This window comes from Corvus kubaryi, unplaced genomic scaffold (genome assembly GCF_017639235.1).
Source record: "Corvus kubaryi isolate FWS band 111438036 unplaced genomic scaffold, C.kubaryi_AGA036_p1.0 split3-73, whole genome shotgun sequence".
NCBI classification, from domain to species: domain Eukaryota; kingdom Metazoa; phylum Chordata; class Aves; order Passeriformes; family Corvidae; genus Corvus; species Corvus kubaryi.
Window position 1 is genome coordinate 9,535,373 of NW_024582091.1, and position 23,179 is coordinate 9,558,551.

At 38.3% G+C, this 23,179-nt stretch overlaps 1 protein-coding gene across 1 annotated transcript in view; it reads right to left on the minus strand.

Moving 5' to 3' along the window:
• Positions 1–15,822: 15,822 nt before the first annotated feature.
• The window catches only part of LMBRD1 (LMBR1 domain containing 1), a 73,267-nt gene continuing 65,910 nt past the window's right edge, over positions 15,823–23,179 (minus strand). Inside the window, exons 15-16 of the mRNA XM_042016799.1 lie at positions 17,957–18,048; positions 15,823–17,796 (exon numbers count right to left, since the gene is read on the minus strand). Coding sequence (XP_041872733.1) covers positions 17,677–17,796; positions 17,957–18,048 — 212 coding nt within the window. The 3' untranslated portion in view covers positions 15,823–17,676. The remainder of the gene's footprint in view (positions 17,797–17,956; positions 18,049–23,179) is intronic.

Below are 23,179 nucleotides of genomic sequence, written 5' to 3' on the forward strand. Positions count from 1 at the left end.
CAGGTTTACTTTCTCCTTTCATAGTGATAATTTTGTATTGTCATTACACTTCTTAAGAGAAATGAAGCTGGCCTGTTGTCCTGACCCTTCAGATAATATTTTCTGGAGTCAAAACATTAGCCTGCTTCCTCTCTATTAAAATGGGATTACAAAAAGCAATGAAAGGTTTTTAGAATTATAAAATAGTCTTCTGCTGCTCATGAATTCCTACAGGAACTGAGCACATTTGACAGGTTTTCAGTATAATGTATTTCACTTGAGAGCAAAAATTTTAGTTAAAAGATCCCTTGAAACAAAGCAACTAATATGAGCCTTCAGAGTGAATCCTCATAGGGCAATAAGGAAAATTTAATGTGAGTGTTATTAGTCATCCTGTGTAAATACTTCAAGTGGCTCAAGGAAGAAAAATTATAAAGGAAGTGCCGTGTATATGCCATGGCTTTGAAAGGAATATTGGTTGTTCACTTGCAGCGATAAAATTCAATACAAATAGAAGAAAGTATGACAACTACTGTTTTTCATTCCTCAACATTTTAGCAACTCAGAACAAAGTTAAATTGCTCTGCAGCATCGAGCACCACTTGAGACACAGGAATGGTCAGGCTGCCATGGCAAAATAGGCTTCATTGTATCTGGTATTTAATTTCTGCATTGTTGGTCCTGACCCTTCAGCAAATGATGCTCTGAAATTAGTGCTTGGAACTGCAACAAAAGGATGTGGCCACTCATCTGTTTCTTCACAAACTAGCAAAATCCTTAATGGTGCAGTCCAGGGAATTAAGTCATTATATTCAAGCCTTCCATCACCCAGTACCTGGTGTGGATTTACACAGGCTTGAATTACATACTTTAGGTCCTTGCAAAGTGAATAGGGGCAGCAGGAATCGGGACACTCCCAGTTATGGCTTTTGTCTTCCCAAGTAACCGTTACACATGATGGAGCTCTGCTGTCTGGGAAGCACCTGAAGATCTGCCTGCTGATAGGAAGTAATGAATAAATTCCTTATTTTGTTTTGCTTGGGTGCACAGATTGTTTCACTTATTCAGCTCTCTTTATCTCAAGCCACAAATTTTCCTGGTTTTGCTCTTCTGATTCTCTCCTCCATCCTGCTGCGGGGGAGAGGGGGAAGAAAGTGGGCAGGCAACTGGGTGGGTGTTCAGCTGCTGGCCCTGCTCAGCCCACTGCAGCTAGGCCAGCAAGTCTGGTATTTACCACCAGTGGCCACAGGCACTACTAAAACAGGAAAGTGTAAACCTCTCCTTCAATAGCTGTTGGCTTTGACACAGTTGAGTAACTTCAGACAGCAGAGGCTAAAACTCTGGCTAAGACTGCCACCAGCCCGAAAGACAGAACACACAACTGGGTTATCTGAGGACAAGTCTACAGTGAAAGTAAAACCAAAAGTAAAGCCAAACTCAAATCTTCCATGTAAAGTCTTCACCTGCAGTCATACCCAATCGATACCCCCATGCATCTTTCTCCAATTACTATTACTCATGTCTAAGAAGTAGATGAATCTGTCTAGGCTGTAAATCTATTAAATATCAAACAACCACACTGGATTGGCATTGTGTCCAAGCCAATAAAACTAGACATGAAGGGAAGGAAAAGAAAAATCAAAAACCTGAGCCCTTACCATGATATAGGGACTACTTTAGAGCATCAAATCATGAAGACCAGACAAGTGAAGATTTTTTTTTTTAATACTTATTGAAAAATTCTGAAGTGCTCAACATAGTGATACTTTAGTATCGAGATCTCCGTTGGGGAAACAAGTACAATTCAATAAAGATTCTTCATCAGTGTCTTAGAGTAAAAAATAATGGACTACCTCTTCCAAGTTGGAGAAAAGAAAAAGATTTTCCTACAGTTCATTCATATAAATTGGAAAAGTTAGTTAAAAAGATGACAGTAAAAGGCACACTTGTACACAAGTGGCTGTGGAATGATACTAATGCGTCTTTAGTTAGGCAATGAAGGAAGAGCACAGATTTTAAGAACATAGCTTTCAAAACAAATTTGCTGACTAGGACAGTTAGGAGACAAGGATATGGTGGGGTGGGGGAAGAGTTTTCCAGTTACTATGGCGTGATAGTAAAAACATAGGAAGAAAAATAAAGAATCCATTAGCAGAAAAAGGACAAGAATTCATGAGCTGTTCAGCGGCCTGGAACTTGAAAAATCAGTACATTAAATAAAAATGTGCTCAAATGACCAAGTGTAGAAGACTCTAATGAGAAAGTCTAGGATAAAGTGAGACACAGTGGTTCTTGATAATAATCACAAATATTCAGTACATGAGAGTCACAAGATGAAGAGCAAAGAAAGTGAAAAGAGAAAGAAGGCAAGAATACTGTCTGGAAAAGGAGAGGAAAGACAAGACCCAACTGAACCACTGGATACTGAGATGTTTTAAGAAGTATCACATACACCACCACATTTTTATCTTCATCTCCGAGTTTTCAGAATTCTGGACTAGAAAAATGTTTGGTGTGACCCATACTACAACTCTCCCTGTGTTCTTTATCTATTCTTCTATATTAGAACTGATGAAGATCGGGGCCCTGAAGAGAAAAAATTCCAGAAAAGATGGGAAATGTCATTATCTGCCTTTCTTAGGGGTACAACAAGGAGTCAAAAAATAAAAATCATAAAATAGCTTGAACTCAATTCCAAAGTAAAGACTGAAACATACAATCAAGCTTATTTTTAAGCAACTCACAGACAGTGAAGAGGAATTTTTGACCTGTCAGAAGTCATTAAATCAGTTGCATTTTCTTCCACAGCATTTCTATACTTTTCTTGTACACTTGGTTCTATGGATAACATCTTGCTATCTTAACTGAATAGCTCTTACTATCAGTGTTCTAATGGGAAACCAGGAACATGAGTGCTATTTAACAGGGGGATGGGGAGGGAGGGGGATGGTACATCACTTAAGTGCAGCATATTATCACATTTTGATTTGCTTAACTTTCAGAAATTCTGTCACAAACCAGCCTGTTTCCATGAGTGATTTTTTGTCACTGAAATTGATTTACAGCTTTTCAAAGATTTATTTTTGTCCCAATTTATATTGGCAGTCACCAGCAGTGGATATTCAGCCTTGCTTTTCCCTCTTAAAGAGAAATCAGCAGAATTCAGAGTTGCAATCTTTTCTTCATCTGCTCCTTGACAATATTTGAAAAAAAAAAAAAAAAGTGAATTTCTTGTTGAATAAACCAGTAAAATGGGGAATTAATGCCAGGTGGGCTACTTCTTTCTATAGTGTGAACCCAACCTCTAAAACATGCATAACCTGCACACCTAAAAATGCTTTAAATCCCCATGAAAATACCACTGTGTTATAAATTATAGTCCAACACTCCTGCCTCCAATTTCCTTTATACTCTCACCTCTAAGGAGTAACAGAGAAACTACCAGAAAATCTTGAACAGCAGGTTAGAAGCATTGTTCATGAAGAAGAGACTTTCACAAGACAGATGCTAATTAGAGATACAGGCTATAATGTGTGCTTGTTAACATGTCTGCAAACCTGTCTTTAACAGCTTAACCATTTCGAAGCATAATGCAGGATTTTGCACCTCCTTGACACAGGCACGTTCCTTCTAAAAAATATGTAAGAACAGGTTAGACATAAACCATCCATGACAGACTCCATAACCTTCTTAAACAACAAGTTCCGAAAGTTCACAGTTCTTGCTATCAGAACAGTTATTCTAGAAGTTCATCCAGCCTGTCCCTCCGAGTCATGTGTTGTTCCTGTTACCCTCCCAAGAATTTAATCTGATTTGCTCACATGCTTCTTAAAGGCTGTACCCAGAGCAGCAGGATGTACTCCTGGTCAAGTCTTAAGATTTTTCAGTGGAAAAATGATTTAGCAGTTCTTGCAGGTCAGCTCCCCATTTATGTGTTCCCATAAATTTGTTGAGGGGTGAAAAAGACTGTAGCCACAAACTGTACTTGTAATGAACCATAATTTTCAGAGAAATTTCTAAGGTAGACATGGTAGCCATTTGTTCTTTATTTTGGCTCTGTCTGGTCATATCAACTATTCCTGTCATTTCTCAGAACTCTTAAAAATTCCTTCTTTTATTCTAGAGTGCTTGCATTTCTCCTCAAACTCAAACTATTGGCAGGTTTATTAAATCTACTCTACATTTCATCATCTTGGTCCAATCATAATGTTACTGTAGTACAACACTGAATACAGGGAAGATGGAAATACCCAACCCAACACATTTTTCCTGGTTTACTAATGATCAGTTAACAATTTTTGAGCACAGTTCTCCAATCACTTCTGTATTTAGGCTCTAGGAGGTTTCCCAAGATTGTTTATCAGAATGCCATCAGGACTGTCAAAATGCCTTTCCCTGTCCACAATGCCCATACCTTTCTTAGGGTAGAAAACTGATTTCAGTAAATCTCTGGCAATTATTACTTATCTCCTGGCAAGCTTCCAGGCACCTACCAATTATTCAACTATTTTTTCTTGGAAGCTGATGGGGCTGTCTTCTTCTGACTACTACTTTCAGCTCTCCAAGTGAAAGAAACACTTGACTTGCTCTTTTTTTCAGTGTTGTGATGCATCATCACTGACTTACCCAAAACAGCTGAAAGAGTCTGACATCTCATCAGCCTTTTCTTTTTGTGGGGGTGGGAAGGTGGGACAGGTTTTGGGCAGGCAGCAGCAGAGGAATCTGTTTGATCTTAGGACAAAGTTCAACAGGCTTAACCCAACTGAAAGTATCTTACTGAAATACCCTCTTAATATGTCCAATCTTTATACAAAGCTAAATTTTACCTTTTCATCACTAGATTAAATCTTTCAGCCATCAGCACACAGGAGTCGGCTAAATGACCCTTTCAGTGAAGACTGGCACAACAGAAATGTAGTTAATCCTCTGATGGTCTTAGCAATGTATGTTGAGACCCCCACGTCACAGAGCAGTTCTTCCCTGTTTTCTGATGTTCACAGGATTATCTTTTACTGTAATTAAAGCCCTTCCCTTTCAGTTTTGTCTCAAAGATGATTCTGAGCTCCCCCTTTAGGCATGTAATTAAGCCTCACTTACTCCATGGTTGAGTTCTGAGCCCAGCTGCTCAAGCAGTACCAACACACTTGAATTCTAAGGAACTGGCAGGTGATGACAAATCAGTCAGCTCACTCGTCTCATCACTTCCTTGTGGACCCTCACAGATCAAGTGTGCACTGCAATGCTTCAGCACAACACAAAAATCCCTTTATGGTGACCTGTTAAAAATCTTGGCTTCTCTCTCTGCGGGTGACAGGTTTTCCCTTGTCCATGCAAGTCTGTTGCTCTCTGAATATGATGCTCTAGGTTTTAATTTTTAGATTTATCAAATCCTGTACTGCCCAGTGTGTAACTCTGAAGTTTCTTGTAGCCTGTTAACTTCTGCTCACTCGTGCTAGGCAGACATAACAAAGCCTCTCCGTGCCTGCTCTCCAAGGACACCCAGACCATCCTAGGCCCAAAAAGTATAAACGAAAAGCCTCTAAAAGGGGGCAAGCTGAGGGGAATTACATCATTAACTGAAGCTTTAATTGGAGAATTAACCTTGATATGCAAATGAACCAAACTTATAAAAGTCTGAAGAACTCGTGACCTGTCATCCATCTTAGGGTCCATCTTGGCAGCAGCCTCTGGCTCCCCAGGGTGTACCTTTGAAGGCCTTTCAAATAAATACCTACCTTTATTCCCTTACTCCTGATAGTCTCTGTTTTTAGGTAGCCTCTTAAGGCATCAGATACCTGAACAATGCGGAAGGCATCTGGGTACAGCCAAGGCATTCCAGAGATCTGCTGCATCTTTGGGTAAAAAATGTCATGTTATCAACTTGCCATTTAGATCACTTTTATTTCAACTCATGGTATGGCAAGACATTCCAAAAACACCTACTGATTAAAAAAAAAAAAAGACACCATATCATTACCAGTACAGAAGTACAAATTATGTAAGATGGCATGATGACAGGCAAAGATAGACAAGTGACCTCCAGACAAGCTAAGACAGCATCACATCCACCTTAATATCCAAGCCTGCAGTCCTGACAAGGACATTGCTCTTTTCTGGTAGAGCACCTTAGCTCTTACAGTTGTCTTTCTGGAGTCTTAACACAGATGGAAAAATCTTTCTTCAAGAGCCTTACAATGTGGTCATTTGCTGGCTGATCTGAGGTCAGTCACTATCCTTACCCAGATCATAACCCCACTTCAGTCATGCTGTACTTCTCCTTCCTTTCCATCCCCTAGCTGCTGTTTATTTTTGCTATTACAGTAGCAAACTGAGTCAGCTCACAAACAGATTAAGCAAGCACTACATGCTGCAGGAATATGAAGAGAGAGCCCCTTTTGGCAGCAAGCTACTAGCAGTTCAGCATGACTCAGTTTCATCCTCATCCTATTGCTTCCTTACCTAAGGGGCAGTGTATGTTCTTAACACAAATAGGCACTGTTTCACTTCTGCATATATACTTTTGTATTTCACTAGTAATAAAAAAACCAAACACTGATTCAAGAGAACTCCATTTTTTCTTTCTGCGAATTCTATATAAATATAACATAATTTAAACTAAACTTTATATGCTACACCAAACTACACATTTTATTGATGTTACAGAAGTGTCCACATTATGAAAATTATGGTTTACATTCCTGTCTCTGGGGCAAGATGAGACATAACAAAAGCTATTTTAATACCTTGGCACAACCATTTCCACCATAGGAATGTTTTAAAATTAAACTTCATCACTGTGGAAGAGTATTTTTCATGCTAAGAACTAGCCACATGAACATATAAGATGCAAACAATATGACTCATTACTTGCTCTTGGAAGATAATAACTCTACAGCAAAGAACTAGAGGTGTTTTAAGGATAGTTAAAAACTGGCTATGGCTTGCTGGGACTGGGCAGCTTCAGAGAGAATTTGACAAACTCCTGAGTGGAGCACATCAGAGAGTTTTTATTTTTTCCTTCATATTGATGACTATCACTACAGCTGACTACAGAGCAGGATCCTTTTCAGCACAGCAGGAACAAGAGCAGCTAGCTGAATCCATTACAGTATGGAGAATAGCTCTCATCCATGCAATTTAACAGTCAAGGGCAACACATAAAGTTTTATAACTGCAATGTTATAAAACTCACACAGGAGCATTACAGATTTAGGAGTACTAGCATATTTCAAAAAATAATGATGTTGTATGAGCTGTGATGAAATGTAAGGGAAACTTTGAAAAGTACATCTGTCAACTAGGAGCATAATCTTTGCAGTTAAAGAGCTCAGGATTTGCAAAAGACTCACCAGGAATGGTTTTGGAAAGAGTCCAAACAATGCACAGAGAGCAACAACAGGGCACCAGGTACAGCCAGAACACATAGTTTCATTTATCCATGAGAGGATCATGGCTTAGGAGAATTCACCTACACAACCAGATTACTTAAATGGAGCTCCAACACCACTTGAGCATAAATTTTGCAATGTTATTATATAAAATGAGTGGATTCCTCAAAGCACTTAAAGATCATTTGCCTACGGGATTGGATTAGAGTCCTGAAAAAGTGTTTTAAAATATAGGCTGAAGAACAAATGGAAAATCTTAAATGGAAAAGCTTGAAAAATTGTTATTGGAGAATAGTGAGTTAAGTCCTGTATTTAATTTAAATTGAATAGGTAAATCTAAATAAGGTCCTTCAGAAACCCATGGAATAATATTAGAAGTAACACTATCAGGAGTGATATGCTACATTTTTTATGAGATGAGCTCTTCAATTCAAAACATCCCCATCGTATCAGACAGCTCAGAGTTGCTGCTACAAAGATTTGTTCAGGCACTAGCCTAAAACAGGACACTAATATGAAAACATTTCTATTTGAGTACATTCCTTAAGACAGAAATTCACATGCACGAAGAGCAGCCCTTCTCCACATTATTCATCCAGCCCAATGACAGATTTGCCAAATCTGAATGACGTACTTAGCACTGTGTCTTTGGCATGGGACCTGGGAGCCTTACTGGGAACTGTGAACACACATCCAGCAAGCCTGTCAAAACAGGGCCTGTTCACACATAGCTAAGAGGATGAGACAGAACCATCCTCACATGATTTCTGCAGCGGCACCGGAAATCTGTGGAAACAGTTGAAAGGCATTAAAACAGCTCCTTGCTCCACTGTAGGAGGATGCCAGCTTGTCAGGATGCTGATCTTGAGCTTTTTCTAAAACAAAAAATAGACACGCTTCATTGCTAGAGGAAGACAGGACTCCTGTTGGTAGGATGTGGATATCTACTGTTACCACTTGGAACTGGCACTGTTTGTCTGCTCAGCAAGCCTTGCACATCAGTGCTGGTTCCACACACATCACATGGCAGCACTGGTTCCACAGCATAAAAAAACCCTTTGTTCAGCAGGACAACATAGCTGGATGAGCAATGAATGTACTTTTAGGTTGGACTATGTTACAACACAGATTTTTTTCAAGTCTGTAGGACCAATCTAGCTACTCTTAGAATGCCTTCAAGACCAGAAAAATTATAATTTGCTGCCAGCCAGGTGCACCATACTCTGGTCACACCACTACCACCCCTTACCTTGTGGACACACCACAGACCAATTGGTTATAGAAGCTGCTTCTTCTGCTTTCCTTTTTGATGTGATGTTTAGAAGTCTGAAATACATCAAATTTAACAGCAGGGACAAAGAGTTCTCCCTCAGAGCATGGTGATGAGGATTCTTTTCCAGGTGTGAAAAAAAAAGTTTGTTCCACCCAAACTGAGGGCAGTGTCATGGTCTACCAGTACTGGGTAGGTATTGCAGCCAGCCTGCATGAAGTTAAGTAGTACTGTATGTACTTCACGCACATCAGATATTCGGCACATCTGCAGAGAAGGACATCTCTGAATATACAACGGACCTCAACTACAGATTATCTAGAGAGTTTGGTAACCCAAACCATGAACTAAGTTTTTAAAAGTACCTGGAATAAGTCTGTTCAAATTCAATGACTCAGTTTTCAGACAGGACTTGCTCAGACTAAATTCTGCCCACATGTTTTAATCTACCTTTGCTATGAATGCAAAAGAACTAAAGTGGAAGGTCTAATCATCCAGGATCAACACCCACTCAGCTTCTACCAAATGTTCCTCTTTGCCACATTCCAAAATAGGTGATACAGCTCTTGAGATCTAACTCATCAAGAATATGATTCTATGATTCCATGAAGAAAATCACAGAATGTTTTTGGGTTAAGAAGGGAACTTAAGGGTCATCTAGTTTAATCTCCTTTGCAATGAGCAGGGACAACTTCAACTAGATCACCTGTCCACTGATGGAGTAGAGAAATCTGATTCTCTGTCAGCAGTAAAAGCCTCTTTATAGATGGAAACTTAGAAACCTACAGATCAGGTTTAGGTCCTGCAGACCTGTAACCAGCAAGTTCCTTTCTCAGCACTCAGCTTTGCTTACACCACCCCTCAGCATTAAGTCTCCCCCACAATGCAAATTAGCCTAGTGTGTTCAACTAGCCATTGAGCTGTTCAATACCAGATTGTCTGAAGCATGGACCTCTGTGGTAGAAGCTTTAAGTTCTGTGGATCTAGTACATGTAAGAGTCTTTTCCCTAAACCTTTGTCATTTCTATGAACAATTGCTTCCTAGAGCTGTCAGCCCCTTCCAGAATATTGTCAGGCACCATTTGGACAAGCTTGGAACAGCACAGGACTAAATCACAGATTAAAAACAGTCTCCACAAAAAAAACCATTCCCCATTATTAAGTCTCTTAACTCTCTGCTCAAATCTAGTTCAGGAAATATTACAATCGATTGATCTACAATCAGTTCTGACAGTACCCCTTGGGCTGCCTCTCAGAACCAGGGACAAGACCAGGTAGGTCTGGAACCTGTTCTATAATGATTGCATTAGTCAAGTATTAACTTTTCAGGAATGTATTTTCAAATACTTAAAGCTGGTAGCACTGTCAACTCCATTCATTAAAAGCATGTTTTTAATATATTTAATTCCTTCATGAACTGAAAGGGAAACAGTGGGGTCTATATTTTCCCTTAAGTACTTCAAGCACAAGGCAGCATGTTCCAAATCCCCTAGAATCTGAAATCCTTGAAGTTTTCAGTAGGAGTTTCAGTTTCCACTCAATATTTTTGAAAATCACACCCTAAAATAATCCTGGTATCTGTCTCCACACAACTTAAAAGGCACTATCTTTCTAGTTGAGGAAATTAATAAAAATATCAATTCTTTGATACCAATTTCTGAAAAAATAAAGTAGCTGCCTCATAGCTGGGAAAATAACGATTCCTCTGGAGTTCGTATTTCTGAATTATGATTTCTTTTTTCTCCATGCACTAGAAAGATATGCACTGTTAAGAAATTAACTTTCAAGTTCAAATAAGAAGCTGTTCTACATTCAGGACTTTGCACCTCAAAATAGAGCAAAACACTTTTCTTTACAATAAACTGAAGTTTTCTTCATTAGCCCACTTGAAAATAAAATTCCATGCAAATCAGGTATACTTGTCAACAGCATCTGATGTTTTTATTTGGAAAGAATGTAAAGGAAGCAGACAATAAGGATGTAGATTTGCATTTTGCTAACTTAAAGGTTTAGAGAAGAGTAAGTACAACTCAGAATTCAAAAACATGTAGATGTGGTGCTTAGGGACATGGTTTACTGGTGGAGTTGGTAGGATTAGATTTACTGTTGGACCTGATAATCTTAAAAGTCTTCTCCAAGTTTTCTAAATGATTCTACAATTCTGAACTTAGGATGCAAATGGTACCTTAAAATTATATACTGAGTGTCAGAATCAAATATTTAGTCCCAGGACACTCCTTCAAAAGCCTAATACAGTAATAAGTCCATAGGTTGTAAGTTTGGGAAGGGGCTTATGTGTATGAGACATATCATAGACATTCACACCAAGTCCTTGCTGTCCTGACTCTGAAGTACTCTTGGTTGAAGAAATAGACTTACCACACCTGGTATCATCATGGTTAATGTTTAGGCAGCTTAGCAGAAGCAGAGGTATTAACTCAATCTATATGTTACTTCCTTGCAGGAAGTTCCATGCACTCTAGTGAAAAGCACTGTATCCAGACTGGAATTTCAGTAGGGACTACACACTTGTTCAGCTTCACATTTACTTTGAATGTCTCACAATCTCTATTTTTATGCAAGACTTTTAGATTCTCATGATAAGGATTTTGACATTGTCCTGCAAAAATGCTCAAAAAAAAATAAGCTGTTTTGTTTTATAGGCAACCTGAATATTTTCTTTGTGAAAAAACACAGATGTTTGTAACATACAAAATAAGGATTCAACATTAATACAGGAGGATCATGAAAGTTACCACATCTGTGGCTTACCTCTATTACCAGCCCTCCATAAACCAAAATTCTTCTGTCTCATCCCCTAAGTACCTCACACTTCTAGAGGTAAATCTGGAAGAATGCTATAAATATGGGTCATTAAATGTGCTTAAACGGTCTGTTTATTTAAAAGAAATAACCCTCTTTATAGCTATAAATTTGACTGAAGTGCTATCACTCATGCGACCTCTCTGAATAGGAGGAAGTTAAAAATAGCCCAACTTCCAGATAATTTTTGTAACTACCACATCTCACTAAAGCTGATGAAGAACGCTAGAATTTCTGATCCATTTAATTATCCAGAATTGGCAAGTGCCTTAATTTAGAACCAGAATTTGGTTTAGAGTATTAATAGAAAATCGTATCTTGCCACAATCAAAACAAGGCTTTTATTTCTTTTGAGAAGTACAGTCAAAATACACATTTGCAGAAGATATACTGATTCTCAATTTCATTTCTTTGTTTTATCTGAAAGAAAAATGACCTTGCAGAAGGTTACAAGAGAACAGATCTACACTAATGGAAGAAGTATTTTCAATATGAACTATAATTTTTAACCTAAGATCCTGAAAAATGTTACAGCCTGAGTATTTCAAATTATTTTGCTAATTTTAGAAAGGGATTAATCTTTTTTCCTTTGCTTTATCTCAGAAGCAGTGCTTTATTTCCCTACCCATACCCAGAACTGTATCAGTGCAGTCATAAGGGCTGAATATCTGCTTACTTACTGGAAGTGATGCCTTTTCCTGGTCTTAAAATCAAGAGTCAAACACAGTTAGAAGGGGAAAAGGGATTTTACCTTGATATCTATTTTAAGGATCTTTAGGTGCACACGTCCAGGTCAAATGCACCGAAATGCACCCCGCAAAAATGCATACCTCCAAGAGATCTGGTATAACATTATAGGTTTTACTAATTAGCATATCTATCAAAGATTCCCCAGTGAGAGGCTCAAGTGAGCCCCCCTCCCCAAGGAGCCTTCCCCTGGATGGTTCTATCTTAGTTTACAGAATATGTTCTGGAGAGGACCTTGGGGTCTGGGGCACACTGATCCCTAGCTACGAAGCTTCTAAAATGGTTAGTCTCCTAGCTGAACAAACAAGACCAAGAATGTAGGCAAAAAGCACTAAGAACACAGAAGTTGTAAAAAAAGTATAACAGGGCTATAAAAGAAAAGGCAAAAAATTCCTCATGGCATCAGAAGAGTCACCTTCTACACTTCATCAGTTACCTTAAACACCTCAACTGTACCTCTGCTACGCCTAACAGCACTTAGCATTATTTTAGGATAAACCACATAATAGTTTCTACAAGGGGGGAATGCTTTTCAAAATTTTTGTAGGCCAACTCAAACTTGTGTTGACAAAGTCAAATAAGAGCTGAAAACCCAAGAAATACAGTTTCTAAGCAGTAGAAGACATCTCAAAGAAACTGCATTGTTACGCCTACACTGATTATTCAGAGGCAAACTGTTGCAGTGACCCAGCCCACTGCGGGGCTGGGGCAGCAAGATGCCAATCAATCCCAGCCCATCCCCTGGATCGAGTTTCCCGACGAGGCAGACTCAGAGGGCGGGTTGAGGGGCGGCTCAGAAGCCTAAGCCGCACCCCCTGGGCAGTGCCCGGGTCCAAGCCACCTCCCCTGGTTCAGGAAAATTCCGGGTTACTCAGTTGTTCACTGGTTCTTTGTTATAGCTCCCACCTGGCCGTTTCCCCCAGTGGTTCTTGTTGAATTGTATCCTCCCCCTGGCTTGTGACTCATTGGTTGTTTTCCCCTTTCACCGCGGTTTTCAAACTCTCTATAAAACTGAGGACAAGCCTCTGGGGAGCATTCCCATCGCATTCCATCCCTTCCCAGCTTGTTCGGGTTGCGAGACTTCTAACAATAAACCTGTTAGGAGCCAGACCAGAACAACCTCTCTCTTCCTTTGTCTCCAAGCTAACGTGAGCCGATCCCATCTGCTCCTGCCATGTTCCCTTTGCAAAGAAGCCAGCTAGCTAGCTCAGTCAGCAGCACCCATCCTGATGCCGAAATCACTTCAGCAACGCACAGAAGAACGCAGCTGGACTCTCTCTGACCTGGGGCACATCAGAGCTCATGCTTCGAGCAGCAAACCACAAGCATTGAAAAGGTTCATTGGCTTTCTGCTTAAATAGTCACATTTTCTGAGCATGTCATTACCATCCTATCCTGCATGGCTCTGGTACAGGTACACTCTACCCAGAAGTAGATTAAAATTTTCAGTGCAAAATCTCACGCCTACCCTGCAATCATTTTCCTGAAATGAAAGCAGAAAATACAAAAAGCTAGCAGATACTTCTTTTCATCTTTACCAGGAAAGGCTTTTCACTTGTTTCTGACAATCAGCAGGAAATCTGCACCACTCTCTCAGCTTCAGCTATGGAACAAACAAACAATTACAGGCTTTGTGGTACTTACGACCTGTAACTCCGGATAAACTACCAATCACTATAGTACAAGTAGCAAAACGATGACCTATTTGTCACATGTTGCTGAATTCTATCCAACATATTCCTGGTGATCACGGTTTGTTTGACATGCCAGCAAGATTTAAGGCACTCTAGTTTCTAAATGTTCATGAGCCTCCAACATGGTAGAAGCTAACTGGAAAAGTGCAACAACAAAGGTAAAAGCCAGGTCTGACAATGGCACTACAGAAGTTTTGAAAGCTCACGCTTCAGAGATGGATTTGAAATATCACTCATTTAAACAAAGAAGTGAAACAATTCTGATGCCTTTAAGTGACTTCAGTTCAGAAAACAGATCTCTAAAGACTCAATTGTATTAGTTTTCTGTTTCTCAGCTGGCCAGGCACCAGATATTAGCTTACTCGGTTTCTGAATTTCGAGTTCTTTTACTCAGAGTTTGAATTAAGATGCAGGAGATTGGGAATTCTTGTTCGGACTTAGTTGTTTATTATATCTTATCAGTAATACAGCTGCACAGTGTGCCTCTTAGTTGGCAGGGTGGCAAATGGCCCCGAGTTCTAACTTTCAAGGCCTTTTAAAGTCCAAATCAACCAATTATGAAATACCAAGTAATATGTTTTTACTTATAATCCAATAGCTATCTATTCATGGTCCACAGTGTGGGTTTTTTGACCCAATAACAGAGCACTCAGATTTGTGAAGAAGGAGAAATGAAGAAAGAACAAATCCACACCCCAAACCCTCCATATTGTTACACTTACATATAATTATATCCCAGAAACCTAAATTCTCTAAACCCAGGGGTGCAAGATGTTTGCTTGCAAGGCAGAACACTATTGTAACATGACTGCAAAGTTCAAATTTGCTCCTAAACCTGCAGAAAACTGGACTATCATTTCATATCTAACAGCTAAATGAGTGAGATGCACGGCTACAGCAGCATTGTAACTTTGTAGATGAAAAGTAATTAATCGTTTTATTTGCAAGTATTTAAGACTGCACAAGAGGCAATTAGGAAAAATACACCGGAAGTTCTGTTTCCTGAAAGTTCCTGCAAGTATTGATCAAAGCCAAGTATTTTAAGTCAGGGCTGTCTTAAATTTCACTGCTAGGTTTCTTGACTGGGTGATAACAGATGTAGAAAAACAGAGTTCACACAGTAAACTTCAAAAACACCACTAGTTCATTTTAAAGGCACAGTACACCTAAAAATGTCAAGTTTCCATCACATGAAGTATTTAGAGATGAATTCTTGAGTGTATATTCATTACAATTACATTAGTGCATAGAAAATCTTTTAAAACCTTGTCAGTCAAATGGTTCATTGAACTCCTGAAAAATTTTAGTGAGGACATGGCAGGTGACGAATAATTCCAATTATGAATGCTGGCAGTTATTTACAGCTTCTATGACAGAGGGTGACAGCAGATGTCTGAAATAACTTTTGAACTCTCCTACAGAAGCCTGCTTCTTGATAGCTGCAATTAACAATGGGCTGCTTATAAATCTAATTAATACCTGGATTAAAAAAAAGGGTATTTGCTGAGTCCTCCAATTAAAAAGACAAAGTCACCATTTCAGAGGTAGATTGTTGTATTTCTGCATATAGACTATTTAGACAGGAAACAGGACTGGTTTGGGAAGGAATTCTTGGAAATTAAGGAGATGCTAGAAACAGGAGAGACCTATAGCAACATATACCCAGGCACTGGCCAGGCATATCTTGGCCAGTGATCCCCTAAGCCTGCACATAGCATGAAGCAGCTACGTGGCACAAAACCAACACCTTCCTGACAATCTTCCCCAGACAAGCAGTGATCTTCCCAGGGCAAAGTTAAGGCAGAATGGATATAATTCTGCAAAACAGTGTTACAAACAAACCTGTAAGAAGGAAGTGACACTTACCATTGGTTAAAACTGAAGATGAAAAATGAATAAAACCCACAAAGAAAGGAGGGCATCTGAGCAATCAACTTTATTTAAATTAGCTCATGTAAGTTTTCCACCAGGGCATCTACAAAAAAGTATACTCCAAGTTCTTGCTATGCTCTGGATGCAGCTTCCAGACAGTCAACATCACATTTCACCTTCTGTTTGAATTATGTGAACTTCTTATAACTAATTCCTTGCGAGTTTCCCCAACTGTCATGTTTAAATAATATTCAGCTAATGCTAGTCAGAGAGCTCAGACTGTCTAGTCAAATTTCAGTACATACTCTGTGTTTGAATACATTTCTATCCTTTCAAATGTCATATTGGTAGCAAACAGATTGACTGATACTAGTTGAGCAGTCCTGACTGCATATTTTCGTCTTATGATCAAGCTGCAACACCAGGAGATGGACTCTAAGATCCTTGTGGGTCCTCTCCAACTCAGCTTATTCTGTGTGTGATTCTTCCATGTTGCCACACAAACACTTGTATTATTGGTGCAGTTGGCACAGGAGGCTTGTTAAAAGACATGATGCTTTTTTTTCCCTGTAGTCCAAATACCAGTTCCCTGTGTTCTTGCACTAACTATAAAACGCACCTAAGACCACCTCCAATGCTGAAACTAAATCATAATTCAGAAGTTCCTGAGAGCCTGCTGTTCTGAAATACTGCAGAAAGAGGCAGATTGTTCTTGGTTTTTAGTGTTTGCAAACATGAAAGCAGGACATAATATTAATAACTACCCTACATTCTAATAGCTATTTAATAATTAGTCCTATAAAAAAGACTACCTAATTACATTTCCATGTGCTTGCATAGACTATAATGTCCTTCAGGTGGCATTGGAACCTTAAACCATTGGAACCTGTCCTTGTAAACATTTTCTCTTTCAGAGTCTGTCAAAGGATATATGAAGATTTTTTTCATCCTTAGAAATACAGCTCAGTAGCTATATAGCTAAAATAGGATTAATTTACAAAGACAACACAAATAAAAATATTTCTGAACTGTGTTTATATAAACATATTGGTTTGTAAACAAATTGACAACATTCACATTAAATATTGAAAGAAAACTTCAAACTAGACAATTGGCATTAAAGAGAAAAATAAGGTAAAAATTAATCACCTCTTAATTATTCCATTGGTTATGACTAAATCAGGCACCTGGCAGTTTCAGAACTGAACTGTACTAAAACACTGCAACAGTGCTGAATATTGTAATTCCGACTAATGATTTCCTTTGAGAGAGCAAAAGCCACCTCATAGTTACCTGAGGATTCCCATGTAACTCAGTGGAGACCACAGGATGAAAATGACTTCTTTTTCAAGACCGGAAACTCACCATTTAAATAAATGTGAGGTTTTTGGCATACTTTAGTAGACAGTCTCTTGTTAGCTATAGTGTTATAGGAAAACCCCAGCAAAACTAATGCAAAAGTTAAGTCAAGCCCTTCTGAGAGTGTAAACGTCATCCAAATCTTTCCTCCAATATTTGCACTGTTTTGTAGGATTTTAGCTAGGTATCCATGAATAAAAAAGTCCTACAAGTTAGGCATGAAAGTATTTAAGAAAACCTAAGTTAACAGAAAAGCATTGTGAATTATGAAATAGTTACAACAGTTCATCAAATTATACATCAGAATGTTACATATGTTTAATCATAAAACAGTATTTGCTATATATTATTCAAACTCAGCTTCAACATTTGTTCTCATTTAACAGTGATACTCAAAGTGATATTCAGGTTTTTTTATCCCTTTAAGTGAGTACACTTATTTCTTCTAATTTTACAGGTGCAAAGATGCTTATTTGGATACAAGTTCCATGTGGGCAGGACTCAATGTAACTTGACATTTTTTCATCTTAAAGGCAAAAGGCTATCAGTGGTAATAAACAGACAGTTCATCATCGCTCATATCTGAATCGTCATCATCTACTTCACCTTCAATGACTGATTTCTTGCCTTTGCAGCATGAAACAACTAATCCAATTAAAAAGACCTGCAAATTTAAAGTAGAAAGTGTTACTCTTATTCAGTTCAGGGGCATATAAGGGCAATATATGTAAAACAAGTTGTAGTGCAGTGATGCAAATGATGCAATGACAACTACTCTAAATTATGCAACTTGATTCAGTGGTCTCCAAAATCAAAGTACTTACTGCAATGAATGCCCAGTTCCCAAAGTAATAGGCCGCACTGAAGAACCAAAATTTATGAAGAAAGAGATACGTCCGAGTGACAATACACTGATCTAAATTGAAAGGAAATAGTACTGATTAACACAGAACAACAACAAAAAAAAAATCAGCTAAATACCATATATAGGATAGTATTTTAGCAGTTTTTGAGAGTACTTAGCTCTGCAGAACGATTACAGTCTACAAATCTAATTTACTCTCCTGTAGCAAGAAGGTATACAAAAGAGACACTCATTGTATAGTAGAGTGATTCTGACAGGTAACACTAAGCGACAAGTTACACAGGTAACTCCATTACTACTGGGAACAATTTCTCATGCAGATGTGTCAATTATTAACTAGAATCTGTCCAAAAGGGAACTTGCTTCTCATTTTATATAAGCCACAGCCATACAAAGCAGATTCTGCATTAAAAAACATGTTTCAGGACTATGAAAAACTGTGTCTCTACCAGGATTACATAAGCTTTGTAAAAAATCAAAAGTCAGTTACAACGTTGAGTCGCAGAACACGCAAACCAGTTCATGAATCTCTCAAATGCAAGGAAGAGCATGCACTGAGTTCATGTTAAGGTAAAATATTTCCTGGTTGGTTTCTTTCGTTTTTTACACTATGCTTCAAATCCTACCTGGAGCCCATTTCAGAGCAGGAATTGGTGTGTAAACATGTAAACTAGAGAAAGTAAGCAACCAAGAAACTGCCTGTTTGTCCCTCAGTTCAGATCCCAGGTTTGGAAATATTCCCCAGGTGCAGTTGAAGTACAGACTTCCTGCCTTCTAAAGTTGTGAGTGATACACTACTTATATAGTTATATAGCTCACTTTTAGCAGCCATCTAAGTAAGAAATGCCAGTAAAGTGAAGATGTTTCATAATTGCAGATAATATTGTCAATACCATCTGCAGCTCTCCAGCTGGTTGCTTGAATTAAAAAACAACTAAAAGACTTTCAGATGGCTCTTTATAATAATTGGATTAAATAGATGATGATAAATATTTTGGAACAGTTTGACCTTGTGAAAATGTTTCTATGCAATGTCACAAGAGGAGGTAACTAAATTTTAGCTATTGTTTCTGAACTAATGTTACTTAATAGGCTGACCATGACATTTTTCATCATCTTATTCCTCCATATGACTCAATTTAGAATAAGTTATAATGAATAGCCTGAATTAAGATAGCTACTTGTTATCCAGAATGATCAGTGTGAATGTTACAGACATATCTTGATCACGTGGAACAAAAGTACACAGGGAAAGCTACCAAGATCATCTTCAATAGATTACCTTCCACCATTTAAAAATTACAACATATTCCACGTACATTTGTAGTGCTGACCAAGGAATAAAGTCAAATAGCCAGGATTCAAGACAAAACAACTTGAAAAAAAAAGAAGAATAACAAGTACTAGTAGTCATTACTACCAGAAGAGTCAACTATTTTTTGTTTTGAGTCCACTGATGAAGTTTTTCATTATGGTAAATTAGAAACAGTTACACTCAATGTACTATTTTCAAATTAAGGCTTCTTCCTGGAAGTGAATTAGCTAGTTTAAGATTAATTACAATGATAGTTCTGTTCAAAACCAAGTATTAAAGCCTAAAATGTGATTTTGTGCACTGAAAATTCAAATTGTAACAACTTACTGGTGAAGCCTGTCTTTTATGCATCTCAAAACACAATGAGCTTTCACAAAAAGCATGTAGAAGGAAACAGTTTCTTAGGGAAGAGTTACAAATTGTTGTGAACAATGTAATTTATAAACATTGGCATTAAAGTCAATACCGTATACTTGTTTTACCTCTTCATTAATCACCTAGACAATGAAACAATTATACCCTCTGTAAATCCACAGATCAAACTGGGGAAAAAATAAAGAGCAGAGGTCCAAAACACTACATAGTCAGATTTAGGAAATGACTTTTTTTCAAGCCCCTTGAAACAGCTCTCAAAGTTTGACAGAGACAGAAGGCCTGTACCTGGAACAAAGTGACACTATGCAATAATGCAGCCTGAGGGTTGACCAGATATAATGCAACTTTGCAGAAAGCAACCTCATCTCCCAACAGACAAACAACATATAGTTACCAGTGTTCATCTCTAACTCAGAAATGTAACTGAATATCAGGCTTCACTATCTGGAAGGCAGCAAAAGTCCACAGAACTGATAATTTCTTCCACTGTGACAAACAGCATTTGCATGGGGCCATTTTGGGCTGCCCAGTATGAAAGCAGCACTGACTTATTGACGCAAATCTAGTGGAGGACCACTGCAACAGCTTAGAGCACACAGCAGGCAATGAAGATGTGTCCTTTCAGCTTGAAGTAAATGTATTTGCAGGTGTCTCACTGCTACCTTTGCTATCTAGTGGGGACATACAAAGTATTAAACAGATGTCCTCCTAGACCTGCATAGTAACAGGACAACAGATGACAGAGCTGTAACAAGAAATATTCCAATTAAATAGTAGGAGAAACAATTAGCACAGGTAAATATTGAAGCAGCTGTCCCTGGAGACATTCACAGTTGGATGGATGTGAGCAACCTGCTCTCCTTGCCCCCTACCGGGGGGTTGGACCAGACTACCTCTTAGGTCCTGTGTGTGCTCAAAATCATTACATGAAGGTAGATCTTGAGACAATACAAATCTAAGTAACAACGGTATTTTTTGATGGAAAACCCGAAGTGAGAATGTTATACAAAGACAGATGAAATCTATGTCCCCAAGCTCAAGCAGAACTTAGTTTTACTTAAAATACACTCAAAACTACTTCCAAAGGAAAACCTGCATCCTTACTGTGCTTGAACATCTAAGCACTGCAAAATTTCAGACCCTAAAAGTATTGAAGGCATATCTTCAGGTATCCAAGAATATTTATTTCATACAGCCTTGTTGCCAATAATTCAAAAGCTGTGTTGCAAAAAGCAGTTGCTGCTTTAAGTTTGTAGGTATGGCTTTGGTCACAGATCAAACTGTTGAGACAAAGCAAGCTTCAGGAGTCTCTACAGGAGGATCTTAGCAGGTATATTAAAAATTTCCCTGTTTTGTACCTATCATGTCACAACCTAACATCTTTATCAATATTTCATAGTTAAGCTCACTCAAGTACTTCCAAAGTCCACAGAAGTATATGTTAAAGATTGTATTTCACATATCACTTCCAGCTTCCTCTGGAAACAGATTCATGGAATGGCAGCAACAGCTGTCCCAGCCACAAAGACAGTATTTCTTTCTTTTCTTGTTGGCTAAACAGGAAAAAATGACTACATACCTAATTGCCCCTTACTCAGCAGTTTCTACAAGTGTTTTTTTCCATACTCTATTTGAGCACATCCTCACTTATTCCATATTCTTCTCTGCTGTGAGATATATATAGATATAGATATATATATATATATATACACACAAACACACACTTAATAGTAGCCTCATTCAGCTGTTGAGCCTGTCTTCACACTTCACAATCCAGCTCTTGCACTGCTGCTACTTCTCTGGTTTCACAAGCTAAAATTAATCTCCTATACAAAGCTTTTACAACTTTTGGATTGTGGCATCCCATGCCAGTTATCTTTCTCTCAGCTAACTTTTCCCAGAAATTGCTTCGATTTCATTCATCACTCATTCAGCTTTCACAAAAATGCAAGTATTAAACAGCTTCAGCACCACTTGCTTCAAGGTTAACTTAACAATAAAATCCCACCTTTGATCCCTCATCAGACAGAAAAGCATATTGGAACACATACCACTCACATCTAGCAGGGATCTGAAAATATTTCCCAACTGGTTGTATGAAGCTACAGTAACTCCCCACTTAAAGAGATGTGAATCACTAAGCTTCCAACACTTCAAACTGACAGCACTTTGAAGTACTACAGTGCTCTACAGAAGCATGAGTATCAAATCACTCAGATGTTAAACAAGAGTTTGCAGCTATCTAAAATCTTTTAAAATCTAGGTCTAACATACAAGCAAAAAAAGATGCCTGCTGTTTCATCCCAGTTGTCTGGCTTTGGTGCGGGCTTTTTTTGCTTAGCTGCAAGTGGTAATGAGATAGCACCTAAATTAGACCTGTAGAGACCAAAAGTCTAGCCAGATAAAGTCTAGTCCAAAAAGCAACCTTATTTAACAGAAGCTGCTCAGTAGGTTTGGAAGCAAAACCTGACAAAGGAAAACATTTAGCAGGCTAAGGGGGAGCCAGGAACTTGGAAACCAGGAACTAATGAGGAGCCTGGAAAAGCTATTTGGGACAAGTTATTTAGAAAGCAAACGATTTTTTTCAGTGCTTCAAGCTACAGGTAAGTTGTGTATGATATTTCTCATGGTCTATCCGCAAATCAAACACAACCTGATATAAAACTAGACAGCCAGAAAAACAATGTAATCAATGTGAATCAGTTTGGTTTTGTAACAGTCATGTGATTTCGTAACAGAAGTTACAAGTCTGGATAACCAGTATCTATTTGCAGTTATTTTACAGTACATGAACAACTGCAGCAGTAACAAAACTTCATGATGATAATTACACATTATGAATATTTCCATTAAATGATGAGAATTTTCAAGTCCCATCAGTGCTAGCAAGGCTTCATAACAAGGAGGCTTTCAGTAAGATCCTCCAAGATTCTGTGCTGAAAGAAGGAAAAAGTCACTAATCAAAGTTTCTAAATGCTAAATAATGAAAATAACGTCCTATTGAGTGATCTGGGTGTCACTTTTTTTTTCCCAACAGTCAAATTTAAATGAAGTGACATGTATGAACAAGATTTGCATTTATGTATGAAAGCAGGATTTAGTTGTAGGAAGAACATTCTGGATCTTATAACCAACCAAGCACAAACAAACTTTAGCTAAACATAGCAAGAGTTTTCACTACTTCCCGCTATATGTTCCAAGAGCCCATCAGTCCTCCTTTGGCCATTCTAGATTTGGAGTTCATCCTAGCACAGTTACGGAATTATAATGCAAAATTTCACCCACCTATAAGGTTTCTATATCATTTTGGTTACAGAGAATCTGTGAGGGTGCCAAGATTTGCATGTATTAACAGACTAGGTGAAAAACATTTAATAAGATTTGAAGAGCTAAACCTGTTAATCTCATTTTTCATAAGTTTAAAGGATGACTTGATTTTAATGTTTATTAAGTACCTTCAAGTGAGGAAAATACTAATGCTATAAGTCCATG